This window comes from Phyllostomus hastatus, unplaced genomic scaffold (assembly GCF_019186645.2).
Source record: "Phyllostomus hastatus isolate PE091 unplaced genomic scaffold, TTU_PhHast_1.1 phas_contig_34, whole genome shotgun sequence".
Lineage (NCBI taxonomy): Eukaryota > Metazoa > Chordata > Mammalia > Chiroptera > Phyllostomidae > Phyllostomus > Phyllostomus hastatus.
Window position 1 is genome coordinate 30,262,391 of NW_025333857.1, and position 21,757 is coordinate 30,284,147.

General features: G+C 37.3%; 1 protein-coding gene across 1 annotated transcript in view; it reads right to left on the minus strand.

Moving 5' to 3' along the window:
* Positions 1 to 389: 389 nt before the first annotated feature.
* The window catches only part of PTAR1 (protein prenyltransferase alpha subunit repeat containing 1), a 59,905-nt gene continuing 38,537 nt past the window's right edge, over positions 390 to 21,757 (minus strand). The window contains exons 6-7 of the mRNA XM_045840141.1: positions 11,845 to 12,146; positions 390 to 9,667 (exon numbers count right to left, since the gene is read on the minus strand). Coding sequence (XP_045696097.1) covers positions 9,325 to 9,667; positions 11,845 to 12,146 — 645 coding nt within the window. The 3' untranslated portion in view covers positions 390 to 9,324. The remainder of the gene's footprint in view (positions 9,668 to 11,844; positions 12,147 to 21,757) is intronic.

A 21,757-nucleotide genomic window follows, 5' to 3' on the forward strand; every position in this document is an offset into this window, starting at 1 on the left:
CATATAGAAATGAGACTCAAAAGTAAGAATACATGGGGTATAACACTGAAATAAATGACTCATTCCCAGCTAGGTAACTCCATCTGAAATATGGAGAAAGCATATGTAGTCACAATGACTTTCATATGTCAATTAGTCATTGTTAATGTATTCTAGAAACAATTGTGACAATGTTTCTAATTTGCTTTTGACATTTCTTTTATATCCTAGGTATGTGACAATTTTATTCTTTCTATAAATATAGGTAATCAAATCATTGGTCACTTACAAACAACTCAGACCTCTACCCTACTACCACCATCAGAATGGTTAAACAGGATAGGTTGGCAGGCTGGAGTTGTGTTTAAAACATCATTGAAAAAATAAAATTAAATCACACTTAACACTCATTTCAGGAGATGAGAAGTTTACTTAGAAATTGCAAACATTTAGCAAAGATAAGACGTGAACACTATTTTCCATATTCTACAGAAATACAATTATTTGTAGCTGGCTTGGTACATGGTCACATAATAAAAACAAATCTAATGGAAAAAAGAATGGTTCATTCTATTTTTCTGCCACTTATCACAACTTAATAAGCATACCAGTAAGTACTGGAAGACAGCCGCATGGGAAGATTAGACTCCTAGGGCTGTTTGTTAATACACATGATCGTATTGTAAGAATACTATAAAAACAAAATTGGTACAGATATACAATTAACATGCAATTTAGGCTATTATTTTAAAGAAACAGGACAGAGTTTAGCGAACACAAACAATGTGTTGTTGATAATGTACTGCTATAACTAGCACATCATGGTATTTTACATGGCATGGAATTTCTTCCTCCTTATATAATACTTGGCAAATTGAAACAGGTTAAACCTACTTCTAGACAAATTTAAAATGGAGACGAAGGGAAACAAGTGGATAGTTCTATTAGATACTTTTCTGAGTATACTAAATAATTTTTAAAGTACCATAATTTCATGCTTACCTCATCGACCATCTCCCAATTTAAAATAAAGTCATACTTTTTGTACTCTGTAAGTCTGCACTGTCCAATATAGCAGCTCTTAGCCACGTGTGGCCCTTTGAGCCTTGAAATGAGGCTAGTCAGAATTGAGACGCACTGTGAGTGCATAATACACACGGAATTCTGAAGGAAATGAAGGTAAGATATGTCAATAATCTTGTATATTGATTACATACTGAAATAATATTTAATACACTGGACTAAATAAAATATATTATTATTATTAAAGTTAGTTCCACCTTTTTAAAAAATGTGGCTACCAGAAAATTAAAAATTATATATGTGGATCATGGTTATTTTTATTGGACAGAGCTGATATAGGTAATCTCTAATCATGGCATTAGCCTTAGAATCTAGCATCATGCTTCAAGCACTGCGCAGTACTAACTCCCAGGACACCACAGCGCCCTCCGCACACACCTTACTGCAGAATCTATTTTCATTCTTCTGTAAGGTATGCACTCCCTGCAGGGGTGTCCAACCCTGCAGCATGTGGACTGCATGCAGCCCGGGATGGCTATGAATGCGGCCCAACACAAAATCGTAAATTTACTTAAAACCTGTTTTTTTTTTTTTTTGCTCACCAGTTTTTGTTAGTGTTTGTGTATTTAATGCGTGGCCCAAGACAACTCTTCTTCCAGTGTGGCCCAGAGACACCAAAAGGCTGGACACCCCTGGATACAGTTTAAGTGTAAAAAGAATTCATAAAATATTTAACACTTAAAAATGTCAATTAGTATATGATAAGAGCTAAAGGAACTTCAAGGCAGACTGGTTTGTGTGGGAAAATAGTTTTTCTTAAACAGCAGTGCAATCAGAGTGAATAGAATTAGTATCTTCAGTAAAATAAATTAGCCAAATGTACCTTGTGCCTCAGATCTTTTATATAACTTGTCCATTTAACCATGACCTGTAACAGGTCTTAAAACAATACTGAGTGCAACTTACTTAAATACGTCATTTAAGAAAATCTTTAAGCAATGTAAAATTAATGCGCATGGTGAATTCTAACAGCAGAATATTGCATTTGAGAACTCCCTTTAAAGTTTCTCAGTGTTAAAGTTACCAACTGCCTAGTGTTCAAGAGACTTGTATTTTAAAACATTCAGAAGCTACTGAAAAAAAATCATTGACCTTTTATTATTTTCTTCCCTTTTCTTTTTTATAAATTAGTTTTTACAAGAGTGTATAAACATTTGGCTTACTTATAATACCTCAACTTTTATTTTGTCCAACTCAAAACCAAGTTGATCTAGTGCACATTCCATTATTCTGGGAACAACACACACCAAAATACAGCACTGACACTGTCGCCTCAGTCAGAAGCCAGCATCACAGTCACACATCGGGAGCCTCTTTAGGAGCCAACACTTGATTACAATTGCACTCCATACTTTTCTCACAGCTCAGCTGGAATGTTTCATTGTTTAAAATCTGTTTCCAATTTCCACTGGAGTTTCAGAACATTCTAAAAATGCTCTGAAGGCCACAAATTCATAGATTCTGAATCTACCATATCATTCATAAAAAAATTTCCCTTAAAGATGTTCTTTAAAGACATTTAAGACATTGGAAACCAACCAAGATTCAGGGAGAAATAAATAGAACCTACCAGGTAAGAGTGGACATACCCACACAGAAACCGATCGCAGAAGACTACGGGAGTTCTCTCCGGAGTTCAGCAGCCTACTGAGACCCTTAATTGCATCGACTAATGTGTCTTGCACAAAAAGACACTAAACTTTTCACATCTCCTATCTTCAGACCATGTTCTACATGAATAATATTTTTATTACATGTTACTAACTCCCACCTAAATAAGCCTGAAAATTCATGTCAAGTCATATCATTTTTCAACATATATTACTCTAAAAATAAACTCCTCGGGGAAGGGTAACAGTCTCCTTTCTGAAAGCTCACTGTTATTCTGATGGTAGGTTAATAAATGACTATTACTGAGCACCTACTATGACTGCACTGAAGTCTACTCTCATTCTGTAACCAACATGAAAAAAATACCTGCTCCAAAGGCAAGATGACATCTGTGAGGGAGGATAGCATATGAGCACTTTTACTACAATGCTGTATGAGTCAACATCTGGACACGTAATATTGCTCATCCCTATGACATTAAAAATGACATTAAAAACCTCAGATTTATTATTGATAACTTTATAAAGATAAACAAACATCTGAAGAATGCTGCATAGTAGTTTGAGGAAAGTGACTGCCATACATAAAAACTTAAGGCCGCTCCCCTAAACACATGGAAGAAAAGCCACTGGTTTGTGCACAACAAAAGTCTTAATATAGTTCACACAAATGTCTGATTAATTCAGGCATATGGGCACTTGTGTTAGGGTTCCAACTTTGCTTGAGAGGGTTGTTCTAATAAAAATTCCTTTAAGTAGGAGCACTTTAAGCAAACATGAAAATAAAATTCCTCAGATAAAATTATTTGTAAAACCACGCTATAAATTCAAGTTCCAAATCTCATTTAAGGTATAAACATATGGATGTATACACACACATATGCTTTAAAAGTGTCTAAATTTCACTTACAATCTTTGCCTTTAATGTTTGTACCTGATTATGTACCTCATGCACTTTATTTCTCCTGAAACTAAGAATATGGGCAATGGTAAGAAGAAAGAGACAAGCTAGTTTTAATGTTCTAACCTTTAACAATTCTGAACTGTTGAATTCCTGCAAGGTACAAAGCATCATGCAATACACTGAACACATACAGGGTCTGAACATAAAACACCCTCTTCAGGGAAACTGAAGTTTTAAGAAGCAAAATCATTGTCAGTTTGAAAACAGTAGTCATTTCCTCAACGGGATTTCCAAAGACTGAGAATGTCAACTGGAACACCCCCACCTCTGCCAAGTATGAAAAATAAGACGATGCGGAAACTGAAGACGCGTGGAAGAGATCACTCACGACAAAGCCGTGGGGACTGAAGCAGCAGGATGAGCAACGAGGCAGTCACAAAGCATCTTCGTGCTACTGTGCTGGTAGTGGTTTATAAAAAATACTATCTACACTAAAATTTTAAGAACTAGTAATATATTTAGTATATTTTTGCCTTTTTTTGCCACTGAATATAAAATTTTGTCCTAAATTGACTAAGTCTTCTACACCCTGAGGAATAATAACAAGACTAATTAAAGTAATGCCAGGGTTAGCTTTGTAGACCATATTATTGCCCCAAAGTACAAACTATTTATATATACACAAATAAATATTATATATACACATGTATATGTATATAATATTTATTCTTGGAAGCACAAGGTTTCTTGAGCAGACTAAGCTACTGCTCTCCCTCCTTCCCTCTCTTCTTGTTTTTAAAGCAAAGAGTTTGGTTTTACAGTGTTAACAGGACCTGCTGAGAATAGAGAAGTCAAAGCTGGGAGCCCACGGCTCTCCCCCACCATAGATCCACAAGTGACACAACGGTTTTTGTCTCAACTATGAATATGACATATATTATTGGAATATATTATTCAACAGTCATCTGAGAAGCACTTTGGAATCCTTAGCTATTTTTATGAAATTACAATAAAAAATTACTCGCTATGTTGAAATATGGAACTCCCATCCCTCCCCCTTCCATACCCTACTACATGAAATGCCAGATTTAAAATTTCATCTCAGTATTTACTTCTTTCCCTCCAATGTCTGAAAGCATAAAGGTCCCATTTATTTTCCTTTTCAACTATTTTATGTAGCCTGGGCTTGGGAGGGAATTCTTAGAAGTCCTTAAAGTGAGGCAAAGGATTCATTCAGGACAACTGTATGACATTTCTTTCAGGGCTGAGAGCCACGGTTTCCCTTTGAACACAGGCTGATGCTTAATTGTTCACATGCCATCCTTTAACTGTGATGCCTCTGACCCCCCAAAAGAACCAGTTCTCGGTAGGGTGCTTAAACATAACTAATGAAATGCAAACCAAACCATCCCACCTGCTCGTTTATCAGTATCTCATTAAAGAATAGAATACTCCACAGGAACCATGCCTGGTGATTGGAATAAATGAGTCACAATCGACTGTTTGATAATACTTCTGTCTTCTGTTTTCTACCTAAATATTAGACTTAAATATAATCTTGCTCCCCCCAAAAGCAAGAAAGGCACTCAAATTAACACAGTATGTATAGTTATTTTTTTTTAAAAGACACTGTGTGACATTAAGTACAATCCTCAGGGCTGATTTTTCTGGCTTACTGCCTTCATCACACTGAATTTGCCTAAGCTTTCCTGCACCTCCACACACTTTGTTAGCAGGAGCACGTTACAGAGTACACTCAAGCACAGGGAGGAGGCAGCAAGCAAAGTGCTAGCTTTTGCAACAGTTCTATTTGAGAAATTTATTCAGAAGAACAAAAGGTTCAGTTGTTACAATGCTGTTCAAATTTTCTAGCATACTTTAAATGTTCAAAAGTTTTAAAACAGAATTTTCTAGTAACAAAAAACTATAAGCTTACAAAAGCTCTATGCAAAAAAGATCCTGTTACTTCCTTTGATAATTGAATCTTCAGCATCTTCTGTAATTCAAGGGAACTAAAGTTGAGAAAGATTATTGTACAAATGGGAGCTGCACTCCCAAACTGTATTTAGTCCTTGTGTCAGATACCACCTTGTGCTATCATTACTAGACTGATAATTTGTTCTCAACAATATTAAAAGTTCTCGTTACACACACACAGACACACACACGTGTGTCTCAACAAGCATGAATTGATATGACCTGAATATCTCTAAATGATACAAGAGTTACCAGCATATACGCTTTCCTACCAAATGCCACATAAAAATCCAAGAACTTTTGTTTCTACATCTTGTTACATAAGCCCTTATCTGAAGATTTAAGTGGCCTTTAGTGATAATGTGTATACATTTAATCTTATTAATAATGAAGCCTTTGATTTAAACTAGAACCATACAATAGGAATAAGAAATACGACTGAAAGTCTACCAAAGTTTCCAAAAAGGTAGTAAAATGCTAAAACCTAGAAAAGAAAAAGGGGGACGCTAATAGGTATCAAATCCTTACGTTTAAAACAAATGACTAACACATGTTTAAGAGATATCTACAAGGTCCACGGTTCAAGTTTGGGAGGGGAAAAGGAGAAGTGCAAACTAACTATCCATCCACAGGTACAGATCAAATCTTTAAAATCAAAGAAGTTCTTCAGATGCCTCTAAGTGGCTCTGTCTATGTTGGTAAGATCTGTTCTTCAACATCAGAACAGAAAGTAGTGTTCTTGATGCCAGTGGGCTTCCTTAGTTCTATGAATTTTTTGTACATATTACAGTTAATTGATAATTACAGAGGTGTACTTATTAGGTGGAATTTAACAAGCTTAAACAAGGCAGTTACATACATGTAACAATTACCTGATTCTATATGCAGTAGGTCCACTAAAGTATCATGAAGCTACAACACATCATTCATTCACAATCCACTGCTGTAATCCATCAATTTCTCCATCATAGTTCACTCGATCCATCACTCATGATCAATCTTTCCCCTCTTCAGCCAATCATTTGCCAATTTAATAAATATTGAACAAAACTTCACAAATGTGCAAAGTAGAATCTGGAAATACCATATTACCAAAATAGTCACACTAAAAAACGGTGGTGGGGTGGTGGCAGCGGGGAAGATACTGACCATCTGCTTTTCTGCATGTCAGTGGTACTCACGATCCACAGGATGGCACTATGGCCTACCATCTTCCAGTGGAAGTTTGATGAAATGCATGCAGCCTACAGCATCTTTTCTTTTAACAACAACATATCTATACAAAGTGAGAAGACTAACAAGTCCCTGAATGTAGACACATCCTTTCCACTCCATAAGGTCATTCAGTCAGTTATCGTGCTTTAGCTAGTAAGTTTAGGTGTAAAATATTTAGGGAAAAAGTACAGCCATCTAGAGGAATACTAGGTTTTCTATGAATGAACACTTAAAAAATAAAAATGTTAGAAACAAAGTATTACAGAAAAGTCACATACAAACAGTACCCTTTGGATGTTTGTATTTTCTCTCCCTACTTAAATTTAAAACTTCATTAGGAAGACAAGAGACCAAGATATTCAAGGACTGCATGGCTTCAGAAAGGGATGGGTTAGGAGCCTTAAAACAGACAAGACGGTTCACAAGATGAGTAAGATACTCTGTGGAAGGCATAAAAAGATGTGGAGCACTATCAAGTTTAGCCGATGATCCACAGGGTTTTGTCTATACTCATGTCCTGAACACTCTACCATCAAAAGCATAGGAAGCCCTAACACTTGGGATACTTAAAATGATGCTTGGAAAAAAGGTTAATACTGAGTAAGGCCAGAATTTGGCAACATGTGTTAGTGGGATGGGAAGAATATCCCATGTCTTCTCTGTGTAACTGCCCCCCAACCCCAGCAGGTGCTGAAGATCAAAAGCTAATAGTTATACCCATAGAGGTCTAGGTGGACCTTGAGGTATTTATCTGATTTGAAATATGCCTTGTACACAAAGGGCCACGGAATTATATTCATAATGGCAATTATTTTCTCACTAAAATACTGTAAAAGCTACAAAAGGGTACTTTTGCCCTTAAGAGATAAGAACAGCTTCTGTTTACAGAAGGCAAGCTGGACAATTTTTCTGGTGTTCTTAAGTCTCAACATTTTGCCACTCAACAAAATCATGATTCAGAAGTAAAGGACTTCCTCTTTTCCCTTACGGCAATGTGCCTCATTCAAGTCCAGGGTTTCCATAATGTTAAGACAGGAGAGGTCTGCCTGTCTCCACCTCTGTCTCTTCACACTATTAAGTGATCTAGCAAGTAAAAAGGAGAACAGGCAAAGCATGGTGGTCACACTTGTTTCTGCCACTATTACTCACTTTACAGACACAGGGCAAAAGACAGTTTCCATCATCAGGGGGACATTTAGAGGAGTTCACATTCACATTGTGTGTGCGTGTATGTATAATGAAGTGTAGCATTCATTAGAAATAGGGAGGAGAATGTCTTCAGAATATGTCCCTGAAATAAGAGAGAGAGAAAAAAAAACAGACAAAAGTGAAAGTGACAAAAAATATGGAACGGATTGGAAAATTAAAAAGATGCAGAAATAAGAAATGCAGACCATTTATGAAGGGGGAAATATAATAGAAAATAGACATTGCCTGGCCCTTTCCCCACCCCTGCCGCACCAACCTGAAAAAAACCAGCCCTTGTGATTGAAAAGATACAGCTATAGGTGGATACTTTGGTATCTCATCCCTGATAAGTTTAGTAGCAAAGTTTTTAAATTGTTTTATTTTTTTAAATAAAGATCAAAGAACTAACCTTCAAAACTATTCTGTCTCCCTGGCTTTTGCCAGTAAACTCTTCATAAAAATTTTGTATTTTATCCAGTGTATCCTCAATAACTTAAATTTTTTAAAAAGGAAAATTTTTATGGATACATTTCTATGCATATTTCTCCCATTTTTCATGGTAAAATGGAAGGAACATAAGTAGTAATAACTAAAAATGGCATTCCAGGTTTCTTTAAAAAATTGATTTTTGTAAGCGCTGACTTGAATGTTTTTGGCATATACCAAATTTGAGGTAAAAACAATCTATCAAAACTAGTAATAAAAATAATTTCCCAGTACTGCAATTACATAAACTCTTAAAATCATTATTATTATTTTAAAATAACCATTTAAAAAATGGGTTACATTGGAAGCATTATTTTCATATAAATTTCAATACTTCTGCCTTTGGTTATCTTGGTCTGTAGCTTGAAGAGAATATGCAAGAGAAAGAAATGGTTTATATTTTCACATACTGATCCATCTGGCCATTTGATTCTCAAAACAATCCGACTGAGTAATTTTGCATTTGTATTGTTTTTAAGCTTAACTACAACATAAATTCTAATTTTAAAAAATTAATCTATCCAGCAATTGCACTGAGGTGGGTGGAGGTGTGTGTGAATCAACTAGGAGAACCAAATTGGAAGAAGCCTAGAAATAGCTTCCTTTGAAATTACAGAAGTGTAGAAGTATAAAGGATGAGAAGTTACAAAGAAAAAAATTAAGACTCACTGTTTAGCAGGAAGAAACTACACAATTATTTTATCCCCAAAGGAATGCCAGTTCTTAACAAAATAAATACAATGAAAGTGTTTTTTTAGGACTTTTAACCTAAAGATGAAGACTATATGGTTAGCTAACAACAGCAAACAATTCATGCAGCTATGTAAATAAGAAGGGAAAGCAATATTGCACTAAAAGGGGAGCAGGAACAGTCCACCTCTTTCATTGACTCAATGTATCCAGCCATTTCCTATAGGCATTGGCAAACCTGGCCTGCTCTACGTTCCGGCAGGTGGACAACACTTGATCGATGAACCTATGTTCCATTTCCAGGCCTAGGAAATCTGGAGCTGGGGTCCGCTTCAGGCGCTTTGTTTCCTGGGAATAACCTTGCTTGCTAGAGTCACTCAATCCATCCACTTCCATTGCCTGAGCCGTGTGAGGGACTGCTGGGTTGTGGTGCAAGTCACTAGAAGTGCCCCCAGGGCTGTCTGCAGGTGACAACTGGGTCACGTTGTAAGGAAACCTACCACTTAAGTGATGCTGAAGGTAGAAAACATGCCGCCTGTGAAATAGGAGGGACAGTATAGAGAAAAGAAAGATCACATCACAAAGTCAAGCTTTTCAAGAAAAACAAAAAAAAAAGTTGGTTATTTTAAAACATACAGTACTCAGCTCACTGCTCCATGTGTAACCCACAGTCATCTGGGAGAAGGAGGAAGAGTAGTTATGATAACATCTCTGGGTGTTTTGACAGCCTTACGAGCCCAGATTACTGGTTTGTTTGTGAGAAAGGTTTTTAAATAGCATTGCCTGAGATGATGACAATCATTTGAAGTTCTTATTCTTTGTAAACTATAATATGAAACCAAAAATAGGTCTTAGCCACTCTCTGCTATAAATTAAAATACAAAACCAAAACTCAACCTTGTTGATAATCCAAAAGACAAGTGATTCTGGGGGAAAAAAAAAAGGGATTAACTAGTTTCTCTAGAGGCTTAGTCTATGACCTCTATCCAGTACTTTCTTTAATAAAAACAATCCCCTCCAGTTGGTCTTATTATCTGGAAACCATGAGAACTTCCCCCTAGATCAATCACTACATGCATTGGGAATGTGCCGGGCTCTGGGAGAAGTAGGAACTACAGGATGCAGTTCCTATTGTTCCTCTACTGCCCTGAGAATCCTGTGGAGTTATTTGTTAAAAATGAAGATCCATGTGCCTAATCTACAAAAATTTGACTCAGTCGGGTGTATATCTACTGTACACAATAAACTACACAGGTCCTAGGTTGTTATATCTCTTCATTCACATCAGTACCTCTAATCTCTTTAAAATGTAATATTATCCATTTTCCCACCATCTCCCGCAGTAGACAGGTACACCCAGGGGTGTCCAACTCTCGGCCCAGGATGGCTAGTGATGTGGCCCAACACAAAATCGTAAATTTACTTAAAACCTTGTTTTGGTTCATCAGTTTTCCTTAGTGTTTATGCATTTAATTTGTGGCCCAAGACAACCCTTCCCGTGTGGCACAGAGACGCCAAAAAGGGGGACACCCATGGATAGAGAACATAACTTAAAGGACACATAAACTCCCTAAGAGCCATGAGTCTGTAGTGGAAACTGGCATGTATAATACATAGGCCACTCCAACTATCTCTTCTCCCCACTCTCCCCCCAACTCCAATTATTTTTTAACGTTTCTGCTCCACTAATTTAGCTCTCTCTCAAACTCAAAAATATTTTTAATTCTCTGAGTCTATTAACAAGCTTAAATATGTAACAGCAACAAAAATTTGTAACACCAAAATGACATATAAGTCAAGATATATCTTCTCTCTTGAAAATGGGAGTGTCTTGTTTTTAAGACAAAAAAGATGCTGCATTTATGACAGTGCCAAACAGGGGAGATTGTCTTTTATCTTCTAACTATATGCAGACTGGAAAATGGGGGCAAATCTCAATTAACTTTAAAGATAATACAAATATTTTAAAAACCTACCTCCTACCTAGCATAGGCAAGTCTTTTGTCTACAAATAGAATCCCATGACCTGAATTAGAAACTGCATTTATAAAGATGAAGATGCTTCAAACTAGAATATGATCCAAAATTAACCAGAGGTTCCCACACCTGGACTTCATTTCAACATGAAAGTTACTTTACTCTCAAATGTGCTCCAAACTCAAGTTATGAGGTCGTTACCCCTCTCTCAGAATTCCTTCCTAAAACCCCGTTACACTCCCAAAGTACACTTTAAAAAAATGTGTCAAGAGACTATACGTAATAAGTACCTGAAGAACAATAAAGCTTAACTATTCTCAGGTTCTAATGAATGGTCTGACTGTGCATCCAATATACCTGGTAGGACTTTTTCTTTGTTTTTAAAAAAACAGGTGGCAGTGCTCCATTTCACATATGCTACGTATCAGTATTTCCAAGGAAGGAGTCCAGAAACTTTTTTTTAGTTTGGAAGTCACATATTATTCTATTGTGCAGTCAAGGTTGAACATCACCACTCTAAGCTGTAAGCAAACATCTGTGTGAGAAACCTCTCACTGACAATGGTCATGAGAAGAAGGATATGGTAGTACAAACACCTCCATGTCACTGGGGCAAAGCTCCACAAGCAGATTACTGCATTTGCCCAAGCAGGCAGGAGTCAGATGCGAGCCCTCCTGTAGCGCTCGCAAAGGCAGGCAGAGTTTCATGCAGGAAATGAATTTTCCTTTCTCTTACCTATGACACCAAAGGGTTTCATGTCCTGGGTAGGAATCAATAAGATCAGTGCTGAATTCAACTTCTTCTTCTAGAAGATGGGGAATATTTATCCTTGGTTCCTCTGCTGAAGCTGCTGCTTCTTCATCTTTTGGAAGGAGGGCTGGCTCACTTTTCAAAGGGTTTTGTTCCAATGCAGAACTGTCTTTCACAGTTTGGTTAATCAAAGACTTTAGCAAAAACTGGCGGTAGTGAAATCCACTGTGGTCTGAAACATGCATGGATGCCCAGTGTTTAGTGGAAGACAGTTCATCAAGAAGAACCTTGTGGGAAGAAAAAACGGAGGTGAAAAGAAATTGCCAAAGGTTTTGCTTTCCCTATTAATGACTTGAATTTCTCCTTCATTTCCTTTTTTTTTTGACAACACCATTCCTAACATATTTTGTATACACTGCCTAACACAGTGGTGTCGCTTAGTAGAAGCTCAGTAAATGCTAGTTTCCCCATTCCTTTATAAGGTACAGATTTTTAAATACACACACACACACACACACACACACACACACACACACACACACACGCATGCCACAAAATTTAAGTACTTTCCTGGATCTTGAGCAATCACATTCTGATGGGCACATACCAATAAAAAAGCCATTTTTTAAAAATAATAATGAACATTAAAGTGTTCATTTACAAGTAATACTGATATTGAAAGGAAGATATAAATTAGGAGGTCGCTGTGATGTAAACTTTCTTTTACATTTAATGGACCTGTACTATACCTAACTTAATTATAACAATAGACTCAATGTAATGATTTGTTCTTCACTACAAGCGCCAGGAGTGCAGAGACCATATCTGTTCTGTTCAATACTTAATTCTAAGGGCTTAGTGCAGAAACATGATGCTTGAGTAATGGGAATTTTCAAGAGCACATGATTTTTACTATTCATTTCAACTCACTCAACATCAATGACAACCAGTTTTTTTGAAGGTAGATGAGACAAAGCTCAGTAGTGAATTGTTTAAATCTTTGTAGTATCAATTCTGCAAACTAAACAATTTCAAATGGAATGATAAAAAGAAAAGCACCATTTATGAAAAATTAAACTATTTAACAGTGTCTTGGACAGGTAGCAAATTCAAATTGTCATGACAGTGAAAGGTGTATTGAAGGCTTCCCACTTCCGTCAGAGGATTTTTAGACCAGCTAAGGAAAAAAGACATACTTTTCAACAGTGAATACAGACCATACAATGCCAAAAAGTTCCTTTACCTGTTTTTCAAGACCCCAGAAAAATGACTTCTCCTGACCAAGATTCCCTCTCTACTCCCTTTTTCCTCCCTAGAAGGAATCTTTCCCTCTTCGGAACCTACATACTTCTTGTGTGTTTCACCATACATAATATATTTTAGAATCTTCTGTGCATCTTTTCATCCCCACTGTACAAGTTCTTTAAGATATTGATTTGTTCCTAATTATGTGTCCATTACACTATACCCACTGGCATCAGAGTGGATGTGTAAATGTTCTATGACTGACTGAACGAATGAACAATTTAATGAGTGAAGTAACTAGTATAGAAGGATAAGCTTACTCCCTGCTAGGATGATTAAGTTGTAGCCATGAAATGTTTTAAACATCTCCTTTAAATTCTTTATAAAGAGTTTACTCATAGCCACATAAATTTATTCTAGATGCAACCTCTGGTGAGTCACAGAGAAATGAAAAACAGGACTGTTTATTGATTTAAAAGGTGAGCAAATAGCACCAGATAAACTTCTAGTTTAAAAAAAAAACCCTAAAACTAATTTTAAGGTTTTCTACATTTATGAAGAATTAAGTTGCATGATATGTAGGCTATAATACAACAGATTTTAACTTTCGGTACAGTTTCTTTGAAAAGAATACATTTGTTTAAAAGGAATTTATGCAACATAAAAAACATTTAAATAATTTCTTACTGCATATTTCTACATGTAAAAATTGTAATTCTGAAGCAATAAGAAGAGCAGGTATAAAAAAGGTTTCCAACAAAATCTATTTAATTCCTTTAAAAAACTTCTCTGACTTTTACAGGGCATTTTCTTACTAGAATAAAAAGGAATATAAATAGGGAATGACTAAAAAAAGACAATTACTTTTAAATGACCTTAAAGGCACAGTATGAAAGTAAGCTTACATGTAAGGTACTGACACAGTGAATGACCTCTGTATGATATACCTTAAACATCATTCTTTTCCATTATTCTTTTCCAATGTTCCAGATTTTTAAAAAAATTAGTGAATAAATAAATGACAAGAAAACTATAGAAGCATGGCTTCAAAACAGAAGGATAACAGGTTTAAAATGAAAGACTAATGAAAATGTTTGTTCTTATACACATATTACATCAGTCTTATAAACTTTTAAAAACATTTGATTTTTAGAACATTGAGATACCACTTCACACTGGTCAGAATGGCCATCATAAACAAATCAACAAACAAGTGCTGGCAAGGTTGTGGAGAAAAGGGAACCCTAGTACATTGTTGGTGGGAATGCAGATTGATGCAGACACTGTGGAAAACAGTATGGAATTTCCTTAAAAAATAAAAATGGAACTGCCTTTGGACCCAGCAATTCCACAGCTGGGTTTATACCCTAAGAACCCTAACACACCAATCCAAAAGAACCGATGCACCCCAATGTTCATAGCAGTGTTATTTATAACAGCCAAGTGCTGGAACCAACCTACGTGGCCAACAGCAAATGAGTGGATCAAAAAACTATGGTACATTTACACAATGGAATAATACTATGAAGCAGAAAGAAGGAAGGAACTCCTACCCTTTTTGACAGTGTGGAAGCTAAGTAAAGTGAGCCAGGTGGTAAAAGACAAATACCACACGATCTTGCCTATAAGTGGAACCTAATCAACAAAACAAACAAGTGAGCAAAATATAACCAGAGACATGGACACAAAGAACAAATGGACAGTGACCAGAGGGGAGGGAAGAGGGGAATAATGGGGGAAAGAAGGGGAACAGTTAAGGCAAGGAACAAGTATGAAGGACCCATGGACAAGGACAACCAGGGAGGGGAAAGAGGACTAAAAGTGGGAGTGGGTGTGGGAGCAGGAGAGAGTAACAAGAAAAATGGGCACAACTGTAGTTGAACAGTGATACAAAAAATTAAAACAAAATTTGGTTTTTTGAAAAAATACAATAAAAATGAACTATTAAAAAACAAAAATAAATAACATAGTTTCCAACAGTCAAAAAAAATCTGTTTTTTTCTTCTGACTATAAAAGTAATACAAAATAATTATTACAGAAAATTAAAAAATATATAGAACTCCAAGCCCAGCCTGGGCAGGCACAGGGAGGGCAGACAGCATGCTGAGCCTCCTCATCTGGATCCTCACTCTCTCTATACTTTCTCCCAAGAGACTCTTTGACTGTTGTATCAAGAATAGACTATGTGAGGGACTTCCAGCCAAGATGCAGGCATAGGAAGACACACTGTGCCTCCTCACACAACCAAAAAGAAGGACAACAAATTTAAAAACAAAAAACAACCAGAACTGACAATAATCGAACTGTATGTAAGTACAACAACCAAGAAGTTAAAGAAACATTCATCCAGACTGGTAGGAGGAGCGGAGACTGGCAGCCACTGACAGGAGTACCGGGGCGGGCGAGGTGGCGGCTGGTGGATCAGGCAGTCCCACTTTTGGGTGCAGATAAACTGGGAGAAACAATTGGGGAGCGAAACAGACCCGCAACCCAGGGCTCCAGATCGGGGAAATAAAGCTTCAAACCTCTGATTGAAAACACCTGTGAGGGCTGAAGCGGCAGCGGGAGACTCCCAGCCTCACCGGAGAGTTCGTTGGAGAGGGTCCTAGAACATACAAAAGCCCACCCACCCGGGGAATCAGCACCAGAAGGGCCCAATTTGCTGGTGGATAGTGGGAGAAGTGACTGAAAAATGGCAGAAAGTGGAGCAAGCGGCACTCTCGGACCCCAACCCCACAAACAGCATCACAATGCACATGGGTTGCCCCACCCTCCTGAACACCTAAGGTTCCACCCCTCACTATGTAACAGGTGCACCAAGACAAAAAAAAAGGCCAAAGTGAAAGAACAGATCAAAGCTCCAGAAAAAAATACAACTAAGTGACGAAGAGATAGCCAACCTATCAGATGCACAGTTTGAAACAGTGGTGATCAAGATGCTCACAGAATTGGTTGAATATGGTTGCAAATTAGATGAAAAAATGAAGGCTATGCTAAGTGAAATAAAGGAAAATGTACAGGGAACCAACAGTGATGGGAAGTAAACTGGGATCCAAGTCAGTGGTGTGGGCCAGAAGGAAGAAAAACACTCAACGAGAACAGAATGAAGAAACAAGAATTCCAAAAACTGAGGAGAGGCTTGAGAACCTCAGGATGTCCAGGAAATCCTTAAACATTCCAATATCCGAATCATAGGGGTGCCAGAGGAGAAAAAGAAGAGCAAGAAATTGAAAACTTATTTGAACAAAGAATGAAAGAGAATTTCCCCAGTCTGGCAAAGGAAATAAGTCTATTCCAGGAAGTTCAGAAAGCTCAGAGAGTCCCCAAGAAGTTGGACCCAAGGAGGAAAATACCAAGGTACATCATCATTACATTACCCAAGATTAAAATGAAGGAGAGAATCCTAGAAGCAGCAAGAGATAAGGAGACAGTCACCTACAAAGTAGTTCCCATCAGACTGTCAGCTGATTTCTCAAAAGAGACCTTACAGGCAAGAAGGGCCTGGAAAGAAGTATTCCAAGTCATGAAAGACAAGGACCTACATCCAAGATTGCTCTATCCAGCAAAGCTTTCATTTAGAATGGAAGGGCTGATTAAGTGCTTCTCAGATAAGGTCAGGTTAAAGGAGTTCATCATCACCAAGCTCTTATATGAAATGTTAAAGGGACCTATCTAAGAAAAAGAAGATAAAAAATATGAACAGTAAAATGACAACAAACTCACAGTTATTAACAACCAAACCTAAAACAAAGACAAAAACAAACTAAGCAAACAACCAGAACAGAAACAGAATCACAGAAATGGAGATCACATGGAGGGTTATCAGTGGGCAAGTGGGTAGGGAGAGGGGGGAAAAGGTACAGAAAGTGAGCAGCATAAATGGTAGGTAGAAGATAGACAGGGAGAGGTTAAGAATAGTATAGGAAATGTAGACACCAAAGAACTTATATATATGACCCATGGACATGAACTAAAGGGGAGAATGTAGGCGGGAGGAGGGGTACACAGGGCAGGAGGAGTAAAGGGGAGAAAATGGGACAACTGTAACAGCATAATCAATAAAATATATTTTAAAAATATACAGACATAAACAAGTAAAAAAATATTGCCCATGATAACCACTTTTAACATTCTGGCATATAAACAGTTTCTCAGCTGTTTTTTAAAGCATGCATGTGCACAGTTTACTTTTAACATAAATTGCCTGTTAGGCCTAACATTCTTTTATAAATTGCCTAATTTACTAGTTGTGATAGTGATTATTTTTCCTATGGGTTTTTAAGAGATCTTTATATATTAAGAGTATTGTCTACCTTAAAAATACTTTTCAGCCCTGGCTGGCGTAGCTCAGTGGATTGAGCGCGGGCTGCGAACCAAAGTGTCGCGGGTTCGATTCCCAGTCAGGGTACATGCCTGGCTTGCAGGCCTTGACCCCCAGCAACTGCACATTAATGTTTCTCTCTCTCTATCTCCCTCTCTTCCCTCTCTAAAATAAATAAATAAAATCTTTAAAAAAAATACTTTTCTTACTGTACTACTACATTTTTTTTAATTCCTTTTTTCTTCAGGTGTTTTTATTCCATTTGGAGTTCATTTGGGTGTTCATTTAGATTAAAATCTAATAATTATATTCTAAAGAGTCAATCAATCTTATCAGCATTACAAATTGAACGAAGAATCCTTTCTTCAATTATGTGAAATGTAGTATTTATCACTGATGAAATTTCTATATTTTATGTATTAGGATTTGTTTTTGGGCTTTATATTCTCTTCCATTACTGTGTCCATTTTTTGAGCCAGTATCACAGTTTTAATTACTCTATAAACATTTGAATATATAGTGGTATTCAGATTCCCTTTCTTTCTTTTCAACAATTTCTTAGCTACTCTTGAATCTTTATTTTAAAAACTTTTTTTTAAATCCTCTCACGTTCCAAAGAACATGTCCCATTGATTTTAGAGAGAGAGGAAGTGGGGTTGGGGAGGAGGAGGGAAGAGAGAGAGACAAACGTCCATCAGTTGCCTCCCGTACACACCCTGATGGGGGACTCAAACTTGCAAACCTTTTTGTGTACAGGACGACATTCCAACCAACTGAGCCACCCAGCCAGGGCTATTCTTTCTAATGAAACTTAAAATCAATTTTTGAAGTTGAAAACAAACTGGTAGTTTTTATTGTCTTTGCAGAGTTGTGCAGCCATCACTACTATCTAATTTCGGAACATCTTCACCACTTCTATTCCTATTAGGAGTGCCCTAATTTCCCTTCCCCTGCCCCTTCCCCCAGCATCTGGCATCCAGTATTCTGCTTTGCCTATTCTGAATATATCATATAAATGGAATTGTATGATACACGGTCTTTTGAAAGTTTCATCCATGTTATAGGATGTATCGGGACTCCATCCCTTGTTGATGGCTAAATAATATTCCATTTATGGCTGCATCACATTTTGTTTATCCATTTCTCAGAGATTGGACATCTGGATTATTACTTTTGGTTATTATGAATAATGAATGCTATGGACATTTCTTGTACATGTTTTGGTTATAAAAATGTTTCCAATTATTCTGGGTATATACCTAGGAGTAGAATTGCAGGGCCATATATGATAATTCTGTTTAATTTTTTGAGGAAACTCCAAATTGTTTTCCACATTGGCTACACCATTTCACATTCCTACCAGCAGATTATAAAGATTTCATTTTCTCTATATCCTTGCTAACACTTGTTATTGTCTTTTTTTTTCCCTGTCTTCTACATTCTATCCATCCTAGTTGTTTGTGAAGTAGTATCACACTGTGGTTTTGGTTTGTCTTTCTTTAATGGTTGACGATGTTGAACATCTTTTCATGTCTTTACTGTACATTTGTATATCAACTTTTAAATGGCTAGTAATAATCATCTCTGCTCATCTGTGAGTCTTCCCTTTCAACCCACCCTAAAAACCAAGACTATTTTGAAATTTACTTAATTATATGTTTACTTAAACACACAAACATCACAGGGAATATACAACAGAAAATCAAAACCCCTCATAACTCCACTTTATAGACTGACAAACATTCTTTAGTCTCCAACCATTTTTTTTTGAGCAGGAAACTAACACATGCCTATTACAGACAACAGAAGAAAATATATCCATAACGGCACTGTGTGTGTATCTACAGTGTCTGTTGAACACTTACAATATGCCAGGTACTGTTCTAAACACTTTAAAACCACATTCAATCCTAATAAATATATTAAGAAAATATATATTGTTTTATATCCTTATCATATAATGAACATTTTTCTTTAAATAATCTTCCAAAGTATGATTTATCTTAAAAAACAAAATATTCCCATATACGTGTGTGTATGTATGTGTATATCTATATATTTTGTTGCTATTGTTTTTGAGCTGTTCTAGGCTACTGGTACTTTTGTGATTACTTTCTCTAATAGACAAAGCATAGCAGGACATGATCTCCTAGCCTGGCTCAATGGCTTACAAAAGCAGAAAGGTGATTTTGCAAATCCAGCACTCTTCATTGAGAGTGAGACGCTGAGACGCTACTACAGCAGTGAGAACAGGAAAAGCACAGAGTCTCCATAAAGGCAGGGCAAGCTGACAACACATGAGCCTAGGACTGGCAGCTGAGGAGTGGACCCAGGCAGCTGAGTTAACACACCACTAACGAATTCTCATCTTCAATATCAGATGGTTTCAAGTAACCAATAAGTTCACCTTGGCCCCAAGTTCCTGATTTTGTGGGAATGCCACTGGAAAAGGTTCATATCAATGCAGGAAAGCATCCAAAAACTAATCACTCAGTTCACGTAGACTTGGCCTTCCTCTTTATCCTCAACTGTCCTCAACCCCCACATAATACAAGCTGTGGAGCTGAGATGACTGACTCTAAGCACTCAACAGCCCACCTCAACCCACTGGATAACTTGTATTCATTCCTCTAGACTCCCAACAGTAGCATCCCTCCCTGTGACAGCTGCTCCAATGAGCCCAGCCTGGATGAGGAGCAATTTCTGTGCTACCACTGTACCTTGGGCTTCCCTCAGTGTCTGTAAATGTCACACTGCTTTGTAACTGTTGGGGTATCTGCTTCCTCCACTAGATTTTCAATTTCTTTAGAGCAAGCTCTTTGTCTTTATGTCACACTCAATGTACAGGACAGTATCTGGAAATGTCAGGGTTTTGTACATTTTCATGAGCAAACTGCAGTGAATGGACCTAGCAAACTGGTAGCCACTTTCACCTAAATTTCTATCCATGGGGGGAAACAAAGAAAGAAACTAAAATTTAGTGAGCCTCTGCTATTAGGTGTCCAGTACTTTATACACATTAATTTAAGTAATTCTCATAATAATCCACTGAGGCATAAAGTAGAGCCCCCATTTTAGAGATGAAAACATTAAAGCCTTATTTCCACAAATAGCTAGGAGGGTCAAAATCTGAACCCAGGTCAATGTATGGTACATAATTCTGTCTTAGCTCTTTACAGTTCAGTAGGTGCCCTCCCCTCCTAAAACACAGAGCCGTGTACACTGGAAGGGAAGCACTACTCTCCTAGAATTGCTGGCTTAAAATCTTCTTGAAGGGAAAACTCTCCTATTTCTCTTGGAGGGATCCCTGGCTAGGAAAAGAGAGAGGAGAGGGAACCTACGACAAGCGATGCATAAAAAAGGAGATAGAAAGCAAAAATTAAAGAGTAGTTTCTCCATTAATCTGAAAGCATTTTGACCCCTCTGAATAGTTTCAGGTCTAGGAATTTTTAGGAAAGTACCCTAGATTCTGATGGCACTGATACTGTAAAAAGGGGAGAAAAAAATAGAAAAGCTATAGTATGTAAGAAAGAGCATGAAGATTCCTGGTTCTCATTCTATGAATACTAAGTGATGCCAACTGTGGCTAAGTCTAAGCCATTAAAATTCCCTGGTAACTTCAATCTTTTCATTTCTAAATTGAAAGGATTAGATTGTGACAGTTTCCAACCTGGCTTTACATCCAAATAATACTCTTAGCTTGTGAAAATTACTGATCTCCAAATCCTACCCTAATCCCAATTTAGTAAGCATAGGGTAGGCCTTAGGAATCCTCAGGATTTTTATAGACTCAGCCAAGTTTGGGAGTACCTGGGTGAAATCTTATTCCCTCCCCAAGAGAGACTGTGAAAAGGCAGCCAGCTGATTCAGTACAGTTAAGTCACATAACCAAAGACTACCAAGAAAAAGCAGTTTCAGTCCTGCCTGGTGTGGCTCAGTGGACTGAATGCTGGCCAGCAAACCAAAGGGTCGCTGGTTTGATTCCCAGTCCCAGTCAGGGCACATGCCTGCTTGCAGGCCAGGTCCCCAGCAGGGGGCACACAAGAGGCAACCACACATTGGTGTTTCTCTCCCTCTCCTCCTTCCCTTCCCCTCCCTCCAAAAATAAATGAACAGAATCTTTTTTTCTTTAAGAAAACAGTTTCAATTCCTTAATGCTTCATAACCCTTCCTGTTTCAGGGTAAAATGGGTTACACTCAGTCTTCCTTATTACTTATACCTGCCTTTGTTCTACCAATGCATTAGTCTTAAGAGTGACAAGATATGCTGATGAGGAACACACCTTTTTTAATTGCCAGGTATTCTCAGGAAGTATCAGCTGTTATGAGCC